General features: G+C 46.7%; 1 protein-coding gene across 13 annotated transcripts in view; it reads right to left on the bottom strand.

Moving 5' to 3' along the window:
• Cux1 (cut like homeobox 1) overlaps positions 1-23571 on the bottom strand; it is a 318232-nt gene that overhangs the window by 227544 nt on the left and 67117 nt on the right. For all 13 annotated transcript variants that reach the window (XM_085837322.1, XM_085837323.1, XM_085837321.1 and 10 more), the window contains exon 2: positions 7838-7948. In XM_085837322.1, the coding sequence (XP_085693448.1) occupies positions 7838-7948 (111 nt within the window). The remainder of the gene's footprint in view (positions 1-7837; positions 7949-23571) is intronic.

Consider the following 23571-nt stretch of genomic DNA (forward strand, 5'->3'; position numbering starts at 1 on the left):
CACCATTAAAACTCTAGCCCATTTAAATCTCTTTACAATCCTTTCCCTTTCACAGCTGTTAAATGCTCAGATAATTTGTCCATGCTGCTTAAAATAGCTCTCTGGAAATGCCAGACACACAGAGGAAGCGACACACAGCTCAGGGGGAGAGGCTGTCAGTTCTAAGCACTCTTCAGAGACCTGGGTCTCATCTGCTGTTCCCATAGAGAGTGTGTGGTACAGTGGGATCATGGGTGGCCCTGGTGTCTTCAAGCAGGCCCAACAGAGACACTGGGAGATTAAACTCTTCGTGGATCACGTTAAGGATTCTTCCAATGCTGGCAGTCAGGGAGTTCAGAAGCAGCCCTGATCTTCTGAAAGATGGCATCTGATGTCTTTCTGCTCAACACAATTAAGCCTTTACATAAATGTGAAGGAGCCACTAACAAATAACCCACCCAAATGCCCCAACAGTGGCTTCAGCGTCTCTGCAGGAGCTGTGTGTTTGTGTTTGGGGGTAGGGATGCTACAAATGGACACGTTCACTCTTTGACTTTAAAATAATCTCAGTTCCTCAAGTGTGCAACCACCCAACCATGAGCACACACTACTGTATAATCCTGTGGTTTTTGTTTTGCTAGGCAGGTACTTTACCACTATGTAATATCTTCAGTCCAGCTGATTCCTGCAACAGGTTCTCATCAAGTTTCCTAGACTAGTTTTGAAGTCCTAATTCTTAGCCTCAATAGCCACAGTGCTGGGATGACAGGCTTGAGCTACAGGCACGTTGACAGTAGCTTGACAGGCTGTTCAAGTGTGTATATCACCGGAAGTTACCATGTGCACCATTTGTTTAGTTGGCCATTATCTGCCTGCTCCTGCTGATGGCTGGAACCTTCTCTATACCTGCTAGTCCCTAGAAAAAACTCAGGGCTACTTTTGGAGGGGACAGGGGATTAAAAGTATTTGCTGTGTACTTAGTACATGTTTTGTATATGCTAAATCACTTCCCCCTCTAGCAGCTGGGTATCAGAGGTAGAGCACACCTAGCCCAAACATGTGAAGCCTCAAATCCTCCAACATGCTCCAAACACTGTGGATTTCCCATTAAGGATGTGCAACTGATAAAGGTCTACAGAGATCTCCCCAAATCTGAACCACTCCCACCCCATACACACTGAGTGAGAGCTGCTCTTTAGAGTATAGGAAAGAACACAAAATCTGAAACAGTGAGGAATCTTGCTCAGGGTCAGATGCCCCTGGACATCTGCAACAGCTGGTCTGGGAATAGCCATTTCTCTTCCAAGATCCCTGGAATCAGACAGAGAATAGTTCTGCACGGGAAAGGCCCCAGCAGCAGAGGTCACCATGTGTGGGAGGGAAATCCTGGACTAGTAGTCTCACCCATGCTTGTGCATAACCCAGTGGGCCCCTCTGTTCTTCAGGACTGCTTCATGTCCTCCCAAGTCTCCTGCTGACTCTTTCTAGAACATGCTAGAATACTGTGACTTGAGCTGCACTTGATTCTTAGGGTAAATTTTCCCCTGGGGGTCTCCTCAAAACTAAGAAAACTACTTAAGTTTTTTGTACTGGTTGAACATGTTTAACTGGTAACAGTTAAAAGTTTCTATTTAATTTTTAAGCTTTGTCTAGTTAAAATCGTATTGTATTGCAACTTTATGGTGGTTGACTCTAGAATGATTAAACACGCAGGCTGATTACTCAGGCTTTAGGATTCTGCCAGATACTAGAGTGACCTCTTCGCAATGAAGCAAAAATGTGCTTCATTTCTCCTCCTCCTCCTCCTCCGAGGAGAAAACACTGAATTAAAGAGCTGCTTGTGGATTTCCCATAGCCCCACAAAGAGAAGAATTTATTTGAGATAATAATAACAACAACAACAACAACAATAATAGGCTATTTTGTGTCACTTGGTGAAACCCTGCCTCAAAATAAGCAGGCCTCACAGAAGTTGGTACAGTGCTTGCTATGTCAGCATGAAGACTAAGTTTGAATCCTAAACACCCATGTAAAGCTCCAGGCACGTGGGTAATCAGTGTTATCAGAATGCCAAGAACCCAAAATAGAGGAAGCTACAGACTCTCTAGAGTGGTTTAGACAGGTCCCCACATCCCCACAGTGGTTCTCTCTTGTGGCAGGAGTGCTCATGTCCCTAGCATGTGACTAGTTAAAGCATCCTCTGGGCATGTCCTGGCTAAGAGGCCCATGTCTGGCAAGACATCACTGGCCTACCTTTTCCCTTAAAAACTACAGTCAGTGACATCAGGGACGCACATCTGTGGGTTTCCAGTGCAGTTGACTGAATATGTTCAATGTGGAACAAAAAACCTAACTGCTATGTTTGCTCAACTGAGTCTGGAGGTTTCAGACTGACCTCTGGTTTAAAGGAGGGCTGACACAAAAGTAGAGTGGTGGTACATGCCCTTAATCCCAGCAGAGGCAGGCAGCTCTAAATTCAAGTCCAGCCTGGTTTACAAAGTGAGCTCCAGGACAGCCAGGGCTACACAGAGAAACCCTGTCAGGGGAGAGGGGATGAAGCCTGACAGACAAATTCAAGTCACAGCAGCCTTCTAGATCTGGCAATGTCTGTCTGTCTGTCTGTCTGTCTGTCTGTCTGTCTCTCTCTCTCTCTCACACACACACACACACACACAAACAATATCAGCATGCTGCTTGAAAGTTCAAGGTCATACATGACCTTCCTGAACCCCACCGGGTGATAGTAAGGTCACCCCTACCTGAACACCATGCCTCTCCCAGACCCCCCCCCCCACTTACAGGACAATGTGCCCCACAAGGCTCCAGCCAGCTGGCTGCATAGGAACAAGATGTGCCCCACTGGAGTGGCTACTTTATTTTAAGTGACTCTCTTTTTCCAGGCTGAGTCACTTCTGCGTAGCTATAAAAGGCAGCAGAGCAGTGACTAATGTGCTTGGGTCCCAGCCACAGTTAAGTATTACTACCCTCACTGGGCAGTGGTAGTGCACGCCTTTAATCCCAGCACTTGGGAGGCAGAGGCAGGTGGATTTCTGAGTTCGAGGCCAGCCTGGTCTACAAAGTGAGTTCCAGGACAGCTGGGGCTACACAGAGAGACCCTGTCTAGAAAAACCAAAAACGAAAAAGGATTACTACCCTCTCCTCCTTCCTTCTTAATCGTCTAACGCTGGGGGTCTACTTTACTCCAGGGTGGCCTCAAACTCATAGCAACTCTCATATCTCAGCCACCATGGTTCAGGGATTACAGTCAAAAACCACAGACCTGGATTCTTCATCTTTCCTCTGCTTCCTCCTTGCTCTAATTCCTCACCTCTGCAAAAGGTTGAAAGGTAAAGATGTGGGGTCTATCGCTTCATCCATAACTTTGAAAACACTTCCTCCCCATAGACAAAAAGCAGAGATCTCTCCCCACAGCATCTGCTAAAGCACAGAAATTATCAACAAATCTAATCTTCTATCACGGTCAAGAATTCCTTCCACATTCTAGAAGAGACTGTCCCAAATCTAGCATTTTAAAAATGTTGTGCAAGAATGCAAACATCAACCAGGTATGGAGATATTTACCTGCAATCCTAGAACTCAGGAGGTAGAAACTGAAAAATCAGGAATTCAAGGACAGCCTTGGTTACATACTTAGTTCAAGACCAACTAGGCTATGTAAGATCCTGTCAAAGCCTAAAAAGCAGGCTAGGGCTATAACTGGGTTGGTAGAGTACTTGCCTGCCATGCACTCTCATCCCAGATCACCACTCCCAGCACCTCATAAACCAACCAGGTACATGTAATCCTAGCACTCAGGGAAATGGAGGCAGGGGGCCCAGAAGTTCACGTCTGAAGTAAGTTTGAAGCCAGCTTGGTTACATGAGAACTTGTGGAGGAAGGGAAGAAGGGGGTGGAGGGCTGGCTCATGGGGAAAGCACTCGCCACAAAAACATGAGGCCCTGAGTTTGGATCCCCAGAACCTGCATCAAGCTGGATGTGGCCACACACATCTATAATCCTACGGTCATATGGGAAGCAGAGACACCAGAACTCCTAGAAGCTTACAGGACAGCTACTCTCTTGCAGACAGCATAGAACAAAAGCCCCTGTCTCAAACAAGGTGGAAGATGAGAATCACCAACACTGAGGCTGTCCACACTCATGCTATAATGCCACACACACACATACATATTCTCATACACACAAACACACACACACCCTCACTTCTCCCCTTCTTTTTTATATTAAGATAGAGAAAAACCACATTGGAGTAAGAAAAGACAATTAAGCATTTTTCTTAACTATCCCATCAAAATTAGCTTATGTCGTGCAAAGCTCATCTAAACACCAGAGTGCCCAGGCTCCTTCTAGAAGCACACCAGGTACTGAAGACACTAATCTGATCTTTGAAATCATATTCAACCAACAAAGACCTGAGTCACAAGACAATCAGTGGTATGGCTTCTCTGAGCATGTGTGAGGCTGTGGGTTCCATCCCCAGCACAGGGTAAATCAAAACCAAGCAGACAAATAAACCAACCAACAAGAGGAGGTGGGGGGAGACCAGGACACAGAAAGACGGATGGACAGACAGACAGACAGACAGATTGAGCAAGACATGGCTCTAACAAGACTCAAAAAAGCAGAAGTGTTTATCTACATGGAAGGTTACTGAGCCATCTGTGGCTTATACAGAGAATACTGTCACATGGATATGTGTATGGTGCAAGGAAAGACTTCATCAGAAGATGCCAGTTATGGGATCCCAAGCACTCAGCTTGCCACATGGCCACGGTCCACTGCCAGGTGGAAGAGATAAAAAGCTAAAGAACAGGGTTAGAATTTCCTCCTCAGGACCCAACTGTCTGACACACGGAAAGGGTTCCATAAATATCTGCAAAATGATTAACTATCAGTACAAACCACCTTAGGGAGTATTTTAAACTGATAACTATTAAATTAGAATTTTCTTTCTTTCTTTTTTTTGGGGGGGAAAAGGGGCAGGAGACCCCCTAAACTATATTTATGAAGCAAAGATCCACTGCACCTAAAGCATTGTATAGTGTTCTAAGCTAATACCAGTTCGTTTCATTTTATATATTAGGTGAGGCTGAGCCTAGGACCTTGTGCATGCTAGGCAAGCATCTTATGGCCCCCAGCCCCTCATAGGCTGTAGGACAGCACTCTACTGCTGAACCATATGCCCACGGCCCTATTTTTACTTACTATTTTAAGACAAGGTCTCACCAAGTTGCTTAGTTGGTCTTGAGCTCACTCTTTACACCAGGCTGGCCTGAAAACAAAGATCCTACTGCCTCAGCTTTCTTCAATAGAAAGACGGCAAGTATGAGTCACAAGACTGGGCTTTCAAATTAATAAAAACACCATGGGTAGTAAATACCAGGTATACAAGTAGCCTATCATAAGCACATACAAACATGCCCCTATTGTGTATGTGTGTGTGTGTGTGTGTGTGTGTGTGTGTGTGTGTGTGTGTGTATGTTCATATGTCCAGATGTACCCAGAAGCTCTGTCCTGATGTCACCATTTTTTAGGGGACAGATAATGATATTAGAACTTTGGATCAGTATATCTTTACTGAGAAATGTATGTAGTCATCAAGTCACCTGAGGCAAACAACAGGGAAAGCAATAGTCCCACAAGACACCCATCATCTGGGACTAGAGAGATGGCTCAGTGATTAAGAACACTTGTTGCTCTTGCAGAGGACCAGGGTTCAGCTCCTATCACCCACATGGTGGGTAATAACTACCTGTACCTTCAGTTCCAGGGCATCCAGAGCCCTTTTCTGGCCTCCTCAGGCACCAGACACACATGTGGTATATAGACATACATGAAGGCAAAACTCATACCTATGATAAATTTTAAAGGTAGAAATTTATGAATAAAAACTGTTTCTTTGGTATAATACTTGGTCTACTCAAAGAGCAGCTATTAATTCTATATGGAGGGTGAGATACGGGGCTAAGATGGCTGAAGGACTTGTAATGCATGAATTCTTGGATTCGATCTCCAGTATCAAGAAAATCAGGTATGGTACTGTATGCCTACAGTCTCAGTACACTTGGGAGCTAGAGGCAAAAGGAGCAGAAATTCAACATTCTCAGACACATTGTGAGGTTTGGGCCAGCCTGGATTCCATGAGATCCTGTTGCTATACTATGTAGATAAATAATGTTTTTAAATCTATAGGGAATGAACCTTTTTAAAGTAAATTTGTACTTACAAAGTAACTGTGATCTACTTCACGTTAACCATAATTTTTAGATTAAAACACTACAACCAATATTGTTGTACTTAGAAGCTTTGTACGCAGTGTCCTGGTGTTATCATTTTTTCTTCAATAGAAGGATGAATTTGTTTATAAATTTCTTGATGTAGTGTCACAAAACTCTAACTTTAAAAGGTAAATGACTGGGTGGTTTAACTACTGGAAATGACCAATGTCACCGAGATAACTAGATGCAAGCAACCTCAAGCAAAGCTGGCGGTCCAGTTCTGCTGCCAGACCCAAGCCTTCCACTCACCTGGGACTCTAGACATATGGCTACAGCTCCTTCCTCCACACTGTCAGACTGTTTCATGTGCCATCGTAGATGCCCATCTTTCCCCCTTTGAGAATCCCAGGTCACAAACTCCACTTCCATCTGAACTCTGGCCTTAAAATCCTTTAAAGATGTCTGATAGAAGATACACTTAACTTAGTTGTGGTGATGTACTCAGGAGGCTGACTGTGGGTCTGAGGGCTAGCCTAGGCTATACAGGGAGCACCTATCTCAAAAAATAAAAGGAAACAACAGCTAGAAAGATTTAGGTGACGGGGAGGTGTCTCAGCCAGCAGAACACTTGCCCAGCATGCAAGGCTTCCTAGATCCCATCCCCAGGATCACATAAACATAGGCGGTGGTGCACACCTGTAATCCCTACACTTGAAAAGTGGAGGAAGGACCAGACTACATAAGAAGGAGAATGCCAGCAGAGCTCCAGCATTAATCTGTTTCCTCCCTACAGAATGGACCAGACAGCCCAAGTTCCTGCTGCCATGCCTTCCCTGCCACACTGTGAGCCTAGGTAACCCTCTTCTTTCAAGCTACTTGTCAGGTATTTTTGTCATGGAAATGAAAAAAGTTACTAATATGACTCCCAACAAACTCCTAAAAGAGAAGCCCGGCCAGGCAGTGGTGGCGCACGCCTTTAATCCCAGCTCTTGGGAGGCAGAGGCAGGTGGATTTCTGAGTTCGAGGCCAGCCTGGGCCACAGAGTGAGTTCCAGGACAGCCAGGGCCACACAGAGAAACCTTGTCTCGAAAAACCAAAAAAAAGAAAAGGGGGGCGGGGGGGAGAGAAGCCCAGACTCTAAAAAGAGTGCACACCCACTACCCTTAACAACCTGTGTCAAGAAACACAGAGGCCATAACAGAGCAAACAAGGTTTTACCAGAAATATTAATGCAATGCATCTTTTGAACACACTGCCGCCTAACATCATGGAAGCCAGTCTGGCATGAAGCCCACTGGCCCCCAGTGGCCCCATAAGGACTTCAGTATCAGAGGCTAGAACAGAGCATGAGCCTGACACTGCTCGTGCCCAGCCTATGCAATGTCTGTACTTGGTATTAACACAAGTCTTACTGATTCAACAACTTGTCTGCTGCCACAGCCCATGGCTTGGATGAGGCACAGACTCTGCCAGGGTGCAGTTGGAGGCATCCAAACAAAGAAATGGGCATCTCACCATGCAATTTTTCTGGGGAATTAGGAAATGTCTCAGTAAATGTTCTACATTTTCCCAGGGGTCATAAGACCCCTTCTGACGACTGTGACACAGTTTCAGCTCACCTCTGGAGTGTTCTTCTTGAATTCTCGGCTCTGCTCAATGAGCCGCTTTCTGGACTGTTCGCTCTCATCTTGCCTGTTTGCCAATACTGTTGCGGTGGCATCAAGTTCTCTCTGTGGGGAGATCCAGAAAGGAAAAGCAAGATTAAAATGTGCAGTTTCCTCAGGAGGGATCATGTGTACCGTGGACTTGAATAAAGAGGAAAGCCCCTGGGAATCAAGTCTCTCAAGGACAGTGTTAAGGATCATAATAAGTATAATACATCTACCCAACACCAGTCCCATAGGCACTAAATAGAGAAAACCAAACTTGCTCAGCATGCTATACGGTGCCCTTTGGCATTGCACAAAGGATTCCTCCCTAGGCCAACACACATAGAAACAGTCTCCCTGCTAAACCACAGTTGGGTCAATGCCCCTCCCCCCACATCTCTTTAGGCCATTCTCCTGAGTTCTAGTCCATTTGTCTAACATGGTGTTTCCCCCCCAGTAGGACTCTACAAGTCTATAGTAGGAACCTGAGACTGGTGATAACAACGGCTGCTTTGCTTCCACTCAACAAATATTTCTTGAAAACTTACTGTAGGCCAGGCATCCCAATTGCAACCATTAAGTTATTAGTTTGCAAGAGGGATCTTTAAAAAGCAAATCCCAAGAATAATTATTTCTATTATCCTGTAAGCTTTTCATAGGCAAGGTTAATCAAACATCCTACATGCCCTGGAGTCTGAGAACCCCCAGGGTGGGTTCCCAGAAGACTGGCCAGGTCTGAGGGCTCTGTTCTGAATGGCAGTCAGTCCTACACAGTGTCAGAGAACCTTTGCCCCAGCCCTGAAGACTCTGGGAGAATCTGCCACGAGGAGCTGCCCTGAGCAGCCTACAGCAGATGGGCCCAGGATGGAGCTCCAGGTTCACAGCAGGTACACAGGCCATGTGGCTGACCACCGAATGGCCTGCTGTCTCATATGCTAAGTCAAGTAAATTCAGTTACTGAACATACGGAGCAGAATATTCTGTGTGGCATTAGTGACTGTTATAAGCGACTCCTCCATCCACAGCAGATCCCATTATCTGATGTCTCTGAGAGAACTAGAAGGCCAAGAAGGCTACCAGAGTCTACCTACCTCCGATTGTCATACATGTTTCTCCCCAATCCCCCAGAGACAGGGTCTTATGTACCCCAGACTAGCCTTAGATTCATTATAAAGCTGGAAAAAAAATGACCTTGAATTCCTAATCTTACTGTCTCTGCCTTCTTCCCAGTTGTTAGGATTATAGGCATGCATTAACAGTTCTGGGGATAGAACCCAGGACTTCATGCTTACTCTGTAAGCACTCTAGCAACCAAGTCATATCCCTAATCCCCAGAGAATCTACGAGTCTTAAAAGGAGATGTGCAATGCATGTCCTCAGAGCTGGAGGCACTCACATAACAGCATGGAAGGGCACATGGAAAGGAAATGGTGGGTAGAATAGGGTGTTCGTCACTCAGAAGATATTCCCTGCTACCTCCTGAGCAAGGCTGAGGTGGGAAGTGAAAGCCAACCTGCCTTGTAGAACTTTCCAGAAGGATGTGAAGTAAAGGGAAGGTCCCCCTGCCTCCTCTTCTTTAGAGCTGGAGGCACAGGCATGTATCACCACTCTAGAAATGCCAAGGGTCCCTGCATACTAGGTGCTCTACAAACTGAACAACATCCCCAACCTCCTGCTTCCTTTTTAGTGGAAACAACCCAGTGGGCCAGAAAGCCATCTTGGGTGATGCTTCCCTGGTACCATGATGGTGTGGCTCGTGGCCAGACAAGATGACAGAGAGCTGGAACAACCAACCAGCATGCTGTCAACTTAGAAATCTAAAGACAGTTTAAATGTGGAGAGGGGAACTGTGAGGTGGGGAGAGGCCTCATGCCACACTCTTCCTTTAGTATTTCTGGCATTCAAACAAATCCTGGGTGAGCAAATCCAAAGCAATACTGTGGGCTAGCATTCAAGAACAGATGTCAAAGCGACTGCAGAAAAGAGGGAAACACTGGGCGTTTTGATAGACCACATTTGAAAGTCATCCCAGAGAAGAGGAGGCAGGGGAAAAAGAGCAACCACCACCAACGTGGGGAAGTGGGATGGAGAAAGAGGCAAGCAAGCAGTCGCAGATAACGCAGAAGGCTTGCAAAAATATAAACAATCTGGCAAGAAGGAGGGCTTAGATGGCTATATTTAAGCAGCAGAAGAAGTTATAACGGGAGACTTGGAGAAGGGCGGAAAAAAGCCAATATTGAAATATGACAGGAACGGGAGAAGTTGATATTTCCTTCCAGGCACAGGCGCATACACACACACACACACACACACACACACAACTTGGAGAAACAGAAAACTGGTGCTGGCTGCTGTTTCAACAGGGATCCTGCCGCTTGCCATGAAGAAGTCTGGGTCTCCAGCTATAGCACAAGTAGCATATCCTGGCTTCTTTAACTGAGTGGGGTGTTCAATGTGGGAACTTGAGGGGTTCTAGCCTTCCCAGTGAGTGAGTACATTTAGGGGATAAAGTAAGAGCACAGGGCTGATGGGCATGGTGGTGTGTTCCTGTAATCCCAGCACTCAGGAGGTGGAAGCAGGAAGATCAGAAGTTCAAGGCCAATTTCTGCTTCACATCAAGTTTGAGACCAGATGGGCACCAAAAGTAAGTAAATCAGGTCAGAAAGAAAGCTCAGTGAGTAACACAGCTGACTTGTGAGCACCAAGACCCGAGTTTAGATTTCAACATCCACATACAAAGCTATGTGTAAGGCTGCCGTTAGAAAGGAAATAGAGGGTTCCTGGAGCTTACCGGCCATCCAGGTGGTACAAAACAACTCCCACTGTAATGAGAAGCTGTCCCCAAAAGGAACAAGATGGATGGTACCTGAGGAGAGACAGCAGAAGCTGTCTTCTGGCATCCAGACATGTACAGGGAAAGGAAGTAGAGTGAGGGTGAGGCACATATGTACACCCACACACACTCTAAAAGACATAGGTCAGACCCTCTGTTTCCTAAGTCCAGCTATTTGTCCTTTGATTCTGAGGTCTCTCTGCAGACTGGTAGGTCAGACAGCTTGAGTTGAACAGGTGGCCTGGTGACTAGGAACCTACATTGCAAAGCCAGTACACCTGGGGCCACTTGCTGCTGGCAGTCAGAGACTCTATGGGGTTCCACCTCACTCCTTTACCCAACCTTGCAGACATATGTGAACCAACTCGAGGAGCCAACAGGGGTCTCCAAATTTAATACTGTGCTGCCTCCTGCCACCACGGAAACAGACTGACACAGTGAGCAGACTGAGCCTTCCGCCAATGCGGGGAGCTTCCACTGCTCCAGATAGGGCTGGTCACATTTGGAAGGCTCAAAGACTTAGGCTAAATTAATCCCCCCAAAATTTAAACCACCTCCAAATCCCGTGTGTAGTGTGTGTGTGTGTTCATTCACATATGGAGGCCAGAGATTAATGGCAGGAATTTTTCTCAGTCACTCTCCCTCACTTTGAGACAGGGTCCCTCACTGCACCTGAAGTTCATAGATTCAGTGAGACTGGGTAGATAATGAGCTCCAGGATTCCATCCACTGGGGCCCACTCCCCCAGAGCTGGGATCGCCGACCTGCACTGACATACCAGCTTTTAATATGGGTGCTGAAGCTCCAAATTCAAGTCCTCATACTTAGTTTAGCATCAGATGCTTGCCTAACTGGACCATCTCCCCAGCCCCCACCAGACCTTTTAGAAGGAGAGTAAGACCTGCATTGTCGAGCTCCAGAAACAAGACAGAGGGAGTAGACAGCTATAAAACTCAAGGCCAATACCGTTTTATTATCTACTGAGCCTGTCTATTCTCAAAGTGTCAAAGACAATGACGTACTAATAAGAGAATCTAATGTGTTGAGAGGAAGGGGAGATGAGAGACCAAAATACAGAATCATCAGCCCATGAGTCACAGGTCACATGGAAACAGGAGCACAGAGAGTCCCACATCTGAAAGGCATTAAGATGCAAAAAGGGGGAAAACTGGAACTAACATACTGCCTGTGAACAGCACTATTTGGCATAGGCACCGATGGATGATTCTGTGGTGATTGTTAAAAACAGGGAAAAAAATGATTTTTACATGGAACCAAAAATCCTATGTAGGACATGGGACAGTCATCAAGATATACCTAGTCAAAATCAGCAAATCATCCCACGGGACTTACACCTCGCACTCTCTCCACATGCTGGCCAGACTCTAATGGCTTCCAGAAGGAAACAGAAGAAACCTGAACTGTGTTTGCTCGTAAGAGCCGGTGAAGAAGGAACTTACTCTGAGGTGTGTACTCTGGCTGTTTCTTGGAAAAATGGGAATGTATTAATTTTTAAAGCCCTTCCATCCAGGTTCAATAGCACAGGCCTTTAGTTCCAGCTAGTTGGCAGGTTGAGGGAAGAAGATCATTACAGTTCAGGAGCTCAAAGCCAGCTTCAGCAACATAGCAAAACTCATCTCTGGGGGTGTGGTCTATCATTAGAACACTTGCCTATAATCCTCCAGTAAGAGGCTAGAGGCGTGGCTCAGTGGTAGAGCCCCTGCCTAGAATTCCCCAGTGAGGGACTGGGGTGTGGCTCAGCTATAGAATATCTGCTAGAATTTCCCAGTGAGGGCCTGGTGTTCAGTGGCATAGTATGTGCCTAACTTGTAGGAGTTCCATCCCTAGCAAAAAGAGAAAGGAGTTGAGATGAGCCATCTTTTGCCAAACAGCTTTGCCTTTTAAAATGTACTCACTGGCCAGAGGGGGAAAGGGAGAGAAGAGAAGTGGAGGAGGCTTCCATGTCAGCTATAGCCATTCACAAAAATACACCCAGCCAGAAACTACTTGCCCTATGTTGACCCTAGGTCCCAGGTTGACAGGGTTGGCAATATACACATGAACTCACAACCTGGCATATCCAACAAGGTAGAAAACACTAGAAAAATCACTAAAACATCTGAGCAATACACCTCATATAGAAACTGTTTTCTTTTTCAAAGAGGTCCCTCCCTAGATGACTGGATGACAAGGTCCAGGGTGAAACTCTGGCTTTTGAAGCACACAGCCCCTGAACAGCATGTGGCTTACATGGCACCTCTTGGTGCGCTGTATGTCACGCCAAAAAGGGAAGCTAGTGAGTGTCTTCTTCATCCCTCAAGGTTATTCCACTGGCCAGGCTGAGAGCCCCTGCCCTTCCTCAGAAGAGCTTTCAAAGGCACAGCCAAGACTCAGGATCATTATGAAGAGCCCATAGCTATTGGCAAGTCCCTTGTGTGTATGAGCTCACATACATACAAGCAGGCCTTCCTTGTCCTGAGGGACAGCAGTAGGGCTATTTGCCCTGAACTTTGGGTTTTTGGGTTTTTTTTTCCCTCTGTCTATGACAGATCCTCAAAGGGTTCCTAATAGTTCCAAGTTTCTCTCTGTGGGGACTCTAGCCTCTGGACCAAGTGAAAACAAACCAACAAATACCATACAATACCTATGTGAAAGCAACTGTTACTGGACATGGTAGTGCTAGCCTGCTGTCCCAGCACCTTGAAGGCTTAGGCAGGACGAATGGGGATTGGAGCCAGCCTGGGCTAAATAGAAACCTGTCTTGGAAGGAAGGAAGGAAGGAAGGAAGGAAGGAAGGAAGGAAGGAAGGAAGGAAGGAAGGAAGGAGAAAAAGAAAAGCACGTGAAGAGGATGTTTAAAATCAGTCTGAATGGTTGCTGAGATGGCTCAGCAGGTAAAGGCATTTACAACCAAGCATGACCATCTGAGTTTGATCTCTTGGATCCACAAAGTATAAAGGACCAACTGCTGCAAGTTGTCCTCTGACCTCCACAAACACACCATGGAGTGCAAACGTGCATGTGCATCCACACATGCTGACACACAAAAGTAAGTGGAAATGTAATGTTTCAAATTAGTCTTGAGACCACCAATGATGATTTTGAAATTACTCACCCTAAAAGCATGTCTTTTTTTTTTCTTTTGCTATAGTAAGAATGCACCTGCAGTGTACCCCACTTCTTCTGAGGCTCTCTCTTACTCAAGCCTTCAGGAGCAGGCCTCTCTATACCATTGGCTAGGCTTTCTACTGAGTGGGTTTCCTTAGACCTGCAAAGCAGTCTCCATGGCCACTGCAGCCTCTTGGCAAATCAGAATCAGTGCCCTAACTGATGCATCAGTAACACAAGCAAAGTGTTCTTTCACATTATCTCTACACTTTTTAAAAATTGTGTGTGTGGGAGAGAGAGGGTAAGGGAAGGAGGAAAAGGAGGGAGAGGGAGAACACAACTTTGGGGAGTCGGTTCTCTCCATCCATCCTGTGTGTCCTGAGAACTAAACTCAGGTCATTAGTCTTAGCTACAAGCACCTTTCTTTACCACTGACTCTTCTTGCTGACCCAAACTCTACCTTTAATCTGAGAACTCATTTCAGATGCTCTCCCCTTAGAGACTGCCTGTCAAACCCATGAGAACAGCTACAGCTCACAGAGGAATTGTCAATGGCATCAATGCAAGTAAAAACTGAGCTGCTGTATACACAGAGGCAGGCCTCCATGATTACTACCCAGGCAGTTCGCTCATACTCTAGCTCCCACATTTGTTTGGACTAATAGAATGTATTCCAGTTTCAAAGGATTGAAGATTCAAGGCTGAGCCACCCATCAAATTCTCATCGCCTCTTCTAGCCCCCACTCAAAATATCTGTCTGGGGCTAGAGGTGTGGCTCAGCATTAGAGTGTTTCCCCAATACAAGGCTAAGGACACAGTACATGACCTGTCTAGGATCCTCCAGTCAGAGCTGAGAGCTTAGCTCAGTGGTACAGCTCCGGTCTAGAACTCCCCAGGGAGGGGCTGGGGACATAGCTCAGTGGTAGAACTCTGGCCTAGCATACACCAGTGAGGATCCAGGGGTGTTGCTGGGCATAGATTGATTGACTGTCCAGCAGTGAGAGGCCCTGGGTTCCATCCCCAGTACTGCAAAATGGATGGATGGATGGATGGATGGATGGATGGATGGATGGATGGATGGATGGAGACGCCCTCTAGTCAGTGGCATGGACGAGAACTTGGGCTCCTCCCTCCCACAGCCTGTGGTAGCCTTGGTCAGTTGGTGTCTCCTCTCTGGAGATTAATTAAGATAACGCATCTCAAGTTCAGGGCACAGTAACTGTTACATCAAGGTTAATTTCTCTTTACTAGTGAAGCCACACACTTGGCCTTAGCCCTGGATTCACTCTGCCACCAGCATCCTCGACCAGGATAGGAGCTATGGAGACTGTCAGATAAACCAGAAGAAATACAAGCTGAGGGGACTGCTGTCTATCAGAGAAGAAGAGAGAAGCAGGAAAGATCAACAAGACAGAAGGAAATGTGCTGATGGAGAAAAGTGGGAGAGGCTGGGGAAGAAGGCAAATCCTTCTGAAGGGAAGGCACCTAAGTTTCTGTGAAAGGCCTCTGTCTTTACTGCACTGGGGCACAGGTAGGCTAAGTACTCACTCTCTCAGGACTTACCCTGAACTGTGCTCTATGTGACAGAACATAGACAGCTTCAGAGACACTAGGAGCCTTGTCACTGTCACCCAGGGCCAGCAGTGGACAAGGTAATACCATCTGCAGAGCAGTAGCCAGCCAGGTCAAAGGGGCTGTGAGGGGCAGGCTAAGGTTAGACAGCAGCACATGTGTCTGTCTCTTCAACGAGAAGTATAAAAATGACCTCCCCTAAATATGTACACCCACAGGAATCAAACTATCCATTGCAAATACACACACACACACACACACACACACACACACACACACATACACACACACACCTTCTTACACAGGCTCAGGATTTCTACAGAAATCTTTATAGGCACAAAACCTCTTGCAGCAGAGAAAGAAATGGGGTGAGACCTCTAGGGATTAGGGAGTCCCTATATAGAAGCCACAGTACTACTGAATCAGGCTGACTGCCCATGGACCCTAAAGGCATCTGGGCATGGTAAAGACAGGGCAGTTTGGAAAAGAGATGCACACCAGAACAGCCAATATCAACCTCTCCTACTAAACACTGGGATAAGCTGGTAGGGGCTGTGCTGGTAATCAACATGGAGCAATGAGGGAAAATGGACAAATGGAGCTGAAAGGTAGGCCTAGGAGGCACCACGGCTGGGGATACAGACCTACATACAGAGGTTCACAGGCCAGACTGGGTTACACAGATAACTCCTACCACATAAAAAGAGGGGGATTGGAGGATGGACAGGTAGCCCAGCAACTCTTGCTGCTCTTCCAGACAACCTGATTTTGATTCCCAGGACCTACCATAAGATGGCTTGCAACTGCCTCTAACTCCAGTTCCAAAGGATCTGATATCCTTTTCTGTCTCTACAGGCACCCACACCTACTCGCCCACCCACTGGAAGGGGGCAGAGAGATACACAAAAATAAAAATAAAATCTGTTAAGAAAAGACATACTGTTTTCTAACTAGAGGAACAAAAAAGGTGGGGAGGGACAAAATGGGCAAGTGTACAAGTCCTTGCCAGTAAATGACCTTCCCAGGGACCTGGGGGGAGGGGGGGGGGCAGGACCTCCATGTTGTAAGCCTTGGAGAGCAACCTTTGTGTGTGACAGTTGGCCATCTTCATCCCCCTTTAAAATGAGGGTTAACCAATGAGCAGGAAACCTCTTCACACAACCTTACTGCGCACAGGAGCTGGGTTTACATGGTTTACCTGATCTCAAGGACACACCGTGTTCTGCGGCAAACCCAGAGTAAATGAGATGAGAAAGGATAACGTGGGCTGTTGAGATGGCTTTGTGGTTTGCTGGCAAGCCTGACAACCTGATCTCGATCACCAGATCTTAGAACCAGATCCACAACGTTGTCCTTAGACCTCCACATGTATGCCATAGAACACAGACAGGCACACAAGGTGCACTAATACAATAAATAAATGTAAAAAAAGAACATTTAACTTCAGAATGAATAATTTGTGGACTCCAAATTCCTTTAAGAAATACCACCCTGGCTTGTAAGGAACAGCACTGAACTTCAGCTCTAGAACCAGTCTGAACCACTTGTACCTGGTGGCCTTCAACAAGTCATGTCACCCACAGAATGGGCACAGTGCCTTACAGGTCCTTCTAGAGAAGGGTGAAAAGGTCTAGTGAGACAGACCATAGTCTAAGCAGTTGTTGTGGCTGTTACACCTGGTGTTCTGGGCCCCATAGACATCTACACAGCAGCAACAACCCCCAAACCTGCTAAGAGTGGTACTGCATGCTTAAGGTTGTGGGGAGCAGTTGCTACTGTTAGCTGCCTGTGACCATTAGTGCTAATTGTCAATTTGACAAAAATCTAAAGTTGCCCAAGAGATGGGTCTCTTGATGTGCCTGTGGGGACATCTTGACTGCATTAACTGTGGAGAAGAGGCCAGCCCTATTCCCTGGCTGGGATCCTGCACCGGACAATGGAGAAGGGGAGCCAAGTAGCACATGCATTCACCGAGCTCTGGTTCTCGCTAGGAACGTGATGAGGCCAGTTGCTCCAAGCTCCTGCTATCTTGATGTTGCTGCGAAAATGCACTATACCTTGAACTGTGAGCTAAAATAAACCCTTACCTCCCTAACGTTGTTTTTACAAAGGTATTTTATCATAGCAATAGGAAAAGAAACCAAAACTCCATGCGAGCATGAGGATCTGACTTTGCTCCCCTCCCCCAGCATCCATGTTTTTTAAATAGCTGGTCATGGGGGGATGTACTTGTAGTCCCAGGCGATTCCTTGTGCTAGTCTACTCTGCGTTCTGGGCCATATAAGCCTTTCAGTGAATCTCTTAAGATGGAGAAATTTTAACCAAGAGACCCAAGATTTGGAGGGTTGTAGTTTTGCTTTACACCCATCACAACCTACCCCCAACCCAGAGCAAAAATAAACCGCAGCTGCATCTGACAAGCCTTGCACCACATACAATACCTGCTAGACTCTAAGATACTAAGACGTGAGAGACAGCGTCCCGAGGTGAATAACGAAATATACTGAACATCAGACAGCAGGCGTTCTAAGAGCAGCCAGTGTCAGGCGGGGAGGGGAAGTCAGCCTTTTAAACTGTACAGAGGGATATGGCTTTACAGATCAGCTGGACAGTATGCATTGCCTGGTACTGGACTGTTTCTGAAAAGTCTACCTCAGGCACTAGGTTCTTTGGACACAAATAAGGCAGCCTGACTTCTGTCTTCAGCCTCTTGGCTCCAAACAGGAGTCACCTTCCTCTTTCTTCTCCCAACTGTCCTCAGAGCCCTCCTGAGCCTCACCAGAAGCACACCAGCCTTCCACCATGCCCAGCCCAAGGCTGGATCCTGATGTCTGTCTGTCTGTCAATCAGTTAGTTTGGCCCCAGGTTGTCTTGTGCCTGAGCTAAAAAGAAAATGTCCCTTCATCCCTGATTTGGTCCAGTGTACTTTGCCTCCTGTGTCCCCAGACCATAGTACCCACCACCCCCCAGCAGGGCCCTGCCTAGGAAACATGGTTCTGTGGACACTGCCAAGATGAACCTGGGGGAGAAGCAGCCACAGACCTTCGTTACTCTGTTCTCTAAGCAGTTACTGCTAACAACTGTCTGGGAGATGCTTCCTCCAAGGCTCCCTCTGCTTGGGCCTTTCAGAGTTCACTCAGAATACACTCGGAGACAAATTCAATCCGTTATTCACTTGGTCACTGATATGACATGCTGCCCACCTAAATCACACGGTGCACCTCAGTGGAGGGATGTGCTCAGTTGGTAGAGAATCTGCCTACCATGTCCGAAGCTCTAAGTTGGCTCTTCGGCCCTGCATAAACTGGACATGGTGGTGCACAGCTATACTCTCAGCACTCAGGAGACTAAAACAGGAGGAAAAGTGGTCTGATGCCAGGCTGGCTTACATAGTGAAAGACTGGTGGTCTTTTTGTTTGTTTTTTTGTTTTTTTTTTTTTTAAATAAGAGGGCCAGTGGAATAGCTGATTTAGTATGGGTGCCACCCACAGAGCCTGAGAACCTGCATTCGATCCCCGGGGATCCACATGGAGGAAGGAGAGAATCGATGAGTTTACTCAAGTCAGCCTGCCCAGTGCTCTAGCCAAAACACATCATGGACATACAGAGCCAAACTTCTGCACAACAGAGACAGGCCTGAGAGCTCTCTTCAGAGGACTGACCCAGCAGCATATTAACTGGACTAAGGGAGACAAGCAGGCTGGAGCATCTAAACTGCACTTCCCAGCAGCTGCACAGGTAAAAATTAAATCAAGATCTCAGTTTCTCTGGGCTGGGGATGTAGCTTACTTGGTAGAGTACTTGTCTAGTGTGCAGAAAGCCCTGAGTTAAGTCTCCAATACTACCCAAAATGAGCATGGTGACACATGCCCATCATCCCTGCACTTGGGAGATGAAGTTAGAAGTTCAAGGTCATCCTCAGCTATATAAAGAGTTTAATGCAGCCTGGGCTATATATGGGGCCCTATCTCAGAAATAACACAAGGCTACTTTGGCTTCTTAGTCACTAACCACACGTCAAGGATCACAATGGTAACATAAAGTCTGTTGGCCCTATTAGTTGGTCCAGAAAAGTCTGTTAGACAGTGCTGGTTTTCTGACCTTCCAGGTTTTAAGGGTCATGACAGAACCAGGTACAGTGCCTGTTGAACATAGATGAAGGCTTAGGTTCAATCCCCAGCACAGGGAATGGAGGTATATGACTATAATCTCAGAAAATACTGGTGCCCATTTTGTGGGCAGGAAACTGAGGGCCAGATGGAAGTACAGCCTTGTCTAGATTCCCCACAGGAAGGAAAGAACTGAATATGTCTGTTGCCCAATTTTTGACTGTGGGAAACCCACCCTGTCTCCTCCCCATGCTCAGAGCCAATACAGATCCCCTTTTCCAGGAAACAAGAACGGGTGAGTAGGTCATCTTAGAGAAAATGAGGCAGGCAGAGGGAAGCCATTGTGTTTTAATCTCAAAATAATCACACCACTGCCAAGAGGAATAACCCTGATCTCATCTAGGCTGGTAGAAATGTTTTCCTCCTAAAGTATTTGTTTCAGAAATAAGCCTTTAATTTGAACACTTTGGGAGCCAACATTTCTGTCTGTTGAAAATATTTATCTCCATTGTTTGGCAGGAATCAATTTGTTAGGGCATCAGCCACTCTGGCAAAGGTTCCATGCTACTTCCCTGGGAAAGCGCTGACGGCTAAGCTGCCTTGCAGATATATTCATTCTCTCTCTCTCTCTCTCTCTCTCTCTCTCTCTCTCTCTCTCTCTCTCTCTCTCTCTGTGTGTGTGTGTGTGTGTGTGTGTGTGTCTTTCCACAAACATCTGCCAGCATAGATCTAGACTATGAATCAGAAACTATAAAATAAATAAAAAGGAGCCACCTGAGGCATGCATGCTGGGACAAACACATTTTGGAGTATCTGGAATATAGAACAAGCTTGGTGAGCAACTGGCTGCTGATCATTTTCGGGATCTGAGCAGGCTGTATTTCCTTATTCTTCAAGCCGCTGAACACTTGGGAGCTGGTTCTTTCTCACATAGCCCCACGCTCTTAGAATAAACAGTGTACATGTATATGTGTGCTCAGACTGTGGATGCCTTCACTGTAGTTCTGAGGAGCTGTCCACCTTGTTTTTTAGACAGGGTTTCTCAGAAGCTAGAATTCCTCTAGGAGGCTAGGGTGGCTGGCCAGTGAGCCCCAGAGATCTACCTGTTCCTCCCTAGCCCTAGGATAACAAGTACATGACACCATGCCCAGCTTCTTTAAAAACAAAACAAAAAATGGATTATGGGGGTTGAACTCAGGTCCTGACGCTTTTTCTAAGTAAGCAACCAGGTGTCTTGAGCTCAAGGCAACCCAGGCTCCATCCTAGAGCTAGTTCCTCCTAGGATAAGATTTGGGCATTTTCCTAAGGGCCTCTAAGCTTCAGTTCTCTCTCCTGTAAAAATGCATAACTGACTAGACCTCCCAGAGTGGCTAGGAAACTCTCCCCCCTCCCCCTTTCTCTAAGGCGCGCGCGCGCGCGCGCGCGCACACACACACACACACACACACACACACACACACACGGCCAACCCTTTCATGATGATGCATATTTGTCATCCTAGCACTTGAGAAACTGAGAGGCAGGGGGATCAAAGCAAGTCCAAGGCCAGCCTAGGCTACAATACTAAGTGCTAAGTACTCGGGTCTACACAAAGAGCAAAAAGTCTTGTCTTCAAAAACAAACCACTATGATGAGTGTAATCCTAGACCTCAGGAGACTGAGGCAGGAGAGTCATCAGTTCTAGCCCAGGCCACCAGGGATACACAGCAAGATCCTCTCTCCCCAGCCAAAAAGCAGGCAGGAGAACTGTGATCCCAAGACCATCCTGGACTATAACACCAGAAACTAGGAGAGAGGTGTGGAGTTAAAGCTCTGTAGCTAAGCACTTGCTACATGTGCCCAAGGCCCTGGGCTTGCTCTCCAGCACTGCAAAGAAAGCAAAATGAGAAAAAATCTAAACACTCCAAAGAGTTGCAGGAGAGCTGGGTGCTTAAGAGACGGATTGTGAAAGTTAAGAGCCATCGCAGTTACAGGTGAAGTGCTAATAACTTCATTTTGAAACTGTTGGGTTGGATGTGTGTGTATGTGTTTTTTTTTAAATCACAGCTGTGCCTTGCACCACAACCCTACCTGTAGCTGTGTTCCCTTCTCACATTTTAATTAGCAAATAAAAGCTCTGAAAGGCTCTCAAGATGTTTCTGCCTGGAGTTATAAGTCAAAGTGAAAAAGACACTAAGCTGTTCCCCGGAAAAGCCAAACTCAGAGCAGACATCTATCAACTGCTTGCTTGGGTTCATGGGAAACTTGGATTTAGTTCAGGACTGCCACCTCTGAACCAGCTGAGCCATCCTTGACTTTATTTTTGTGGTTAATTTTTGAGATTTTTCAGGGCCTGGTACCTAAAGCAGAGTAGTTTTAAGGGCCATTTTAATCCACAGTGAGAATGGCCTCCAGCCCTCTTCAAACCTGGAAGTGCTGCTGCCTATCTACCCACACTAGTCCCCGGGACAGGAACTCTATTTATCCACTGTACCCCAGCTTGTCCAAAAGTTGGCGGGTCCCCTAGCTACAGTCACACAAAGCTAGCTAATGAGTCACTGCTACTGTCTGGAGTTGCCTAAAGGACGGAGACAGACAATTAACAAGCACAATTGCCACAAACTCTTCCTGCCACATAGTGTGTGTGAGGGGGAGGGGGGCCATTCTGATACTAATTCAGTCATAGCCAGTCCTGTTCCCATCAGAAGTGACCCCACATCCTAGGTGTCTCTTCTGTACCCCCATCACCAATCAAAACTCCTTGGGGCAGGAAATTACACTCACTGCAATTTATTCCTTGGGTTATGGATATGGCTTGGTTGGTAGAGTGTTCCCATGAAACCCGGAGTGCATTCCCAGGACTTCATAAACCAGGTGTGGTCATGCATTCCCAAAATCACCACACTGAGGAAGTGGAGACAGAAGGATCAGGAGTTAAGACATCCTGAGCATGGTGAGTTGGAAGCCATCTTGGGCTACATGAGACCCTGCCTCAGAAGAAATAAAGGAACAAACAAACCACAAAAAAGACTTTCAGGAGAAGGTGACTGCAGGCTTGTTCCCAGCAGACCCCATTCCTAAGCGCTCTGTCTGCTAGCAGGTTTCTCCAGAGCTCCCTGTGCACCTGCATAGCACTTACAGCATGCACTTGCCAACAGCAATATCATGGTCTGTGTGGTGGGAAGGTCTGAACTGGGGTGTCTAATGGGATTGGGATAAGTCTGTCTTAACCCTACAAACAGGAAGAGGCCGTTGCTGTCTCAGAGGCGGCTGCATCAAGGTTACAGAGATGCATGGACATGAAAGGGGACTGCATGAATTCAGAGCATCACTCTGGAGGAACAGCCTTGGGTCCATGACACGGGGAGCCTACTTTCCTCCCTCCTGGCTCAGGAGCGGACTTATTTATAGACTGGGCTCCTAGCAGGGAATGTAAAGAAAGGAAATAGAGGTCCTCAAAACTGCCCTGGCCCTCAGGGCACTCACAAGGCTTCCAGGAAGAGCAGGTATCAGGACCAGCTGTGAGTGTGGACAGAGTGGAGAAAGTGCTTCCTGCCAAGGATCAGGAAGATAGGAAGGTAGCAAAGGAAGCAGGGAGGCTACATGCAGCCCCAAGAACAGGAAAGAGGGAAGATTCCAGAAGGCAGGGGAAATAAAAATAGCTGCTGTCAGTTTACTGACTCATCTTTTATGTCCCTTGTGGTTTTTAATCCCCGTGACAACCTAACACAGTGCTCTCTGCCTGCTGTACTGTCAGGCACCCTGACATTCACAGGTACAGCCAGCTGGCCAGACGCAGCCCAGCAGGACCTCACCAGCGGAGAGGCCACCACTTCCACAGAGCTTGACCCCAAATTGCAGGGCCCTCCTATTTTAAAGTCCGGGGGCTGTATCTGTCCTGTGATGAGGTCTGTCTTTGTGTCCCCAGCTTTCTGTTTGGGTTTCCCCCCTCGCCCCTCCCACCAGGGGGACTGCCAGAGCCAGGTCTGCTTTTTGTTTGTTTTTTCAAATGTAGAAAATACTCCAATTTATTCACAAAAACATTAGAATTATTTATCACGATCCATTCCTCTATACCCATCTTACCTGGTCTGCTTTAAACAG

The sequence above is a fragment of the Mus caroli genome, unplaced genomic scaffold, assembly GCF_978045245.1.
Source record: "Mus caroli unplaced genomic scaffold, Mus_caroli_1 scaffold_4, whole genome shotgun sequence".
Taxonomy (NCBI): domain Eukaryota; kingdom Metazoa; phylum Chordata; class Mammalia; order Rodentia; family Muridae; genus Mus; species Mus caroli.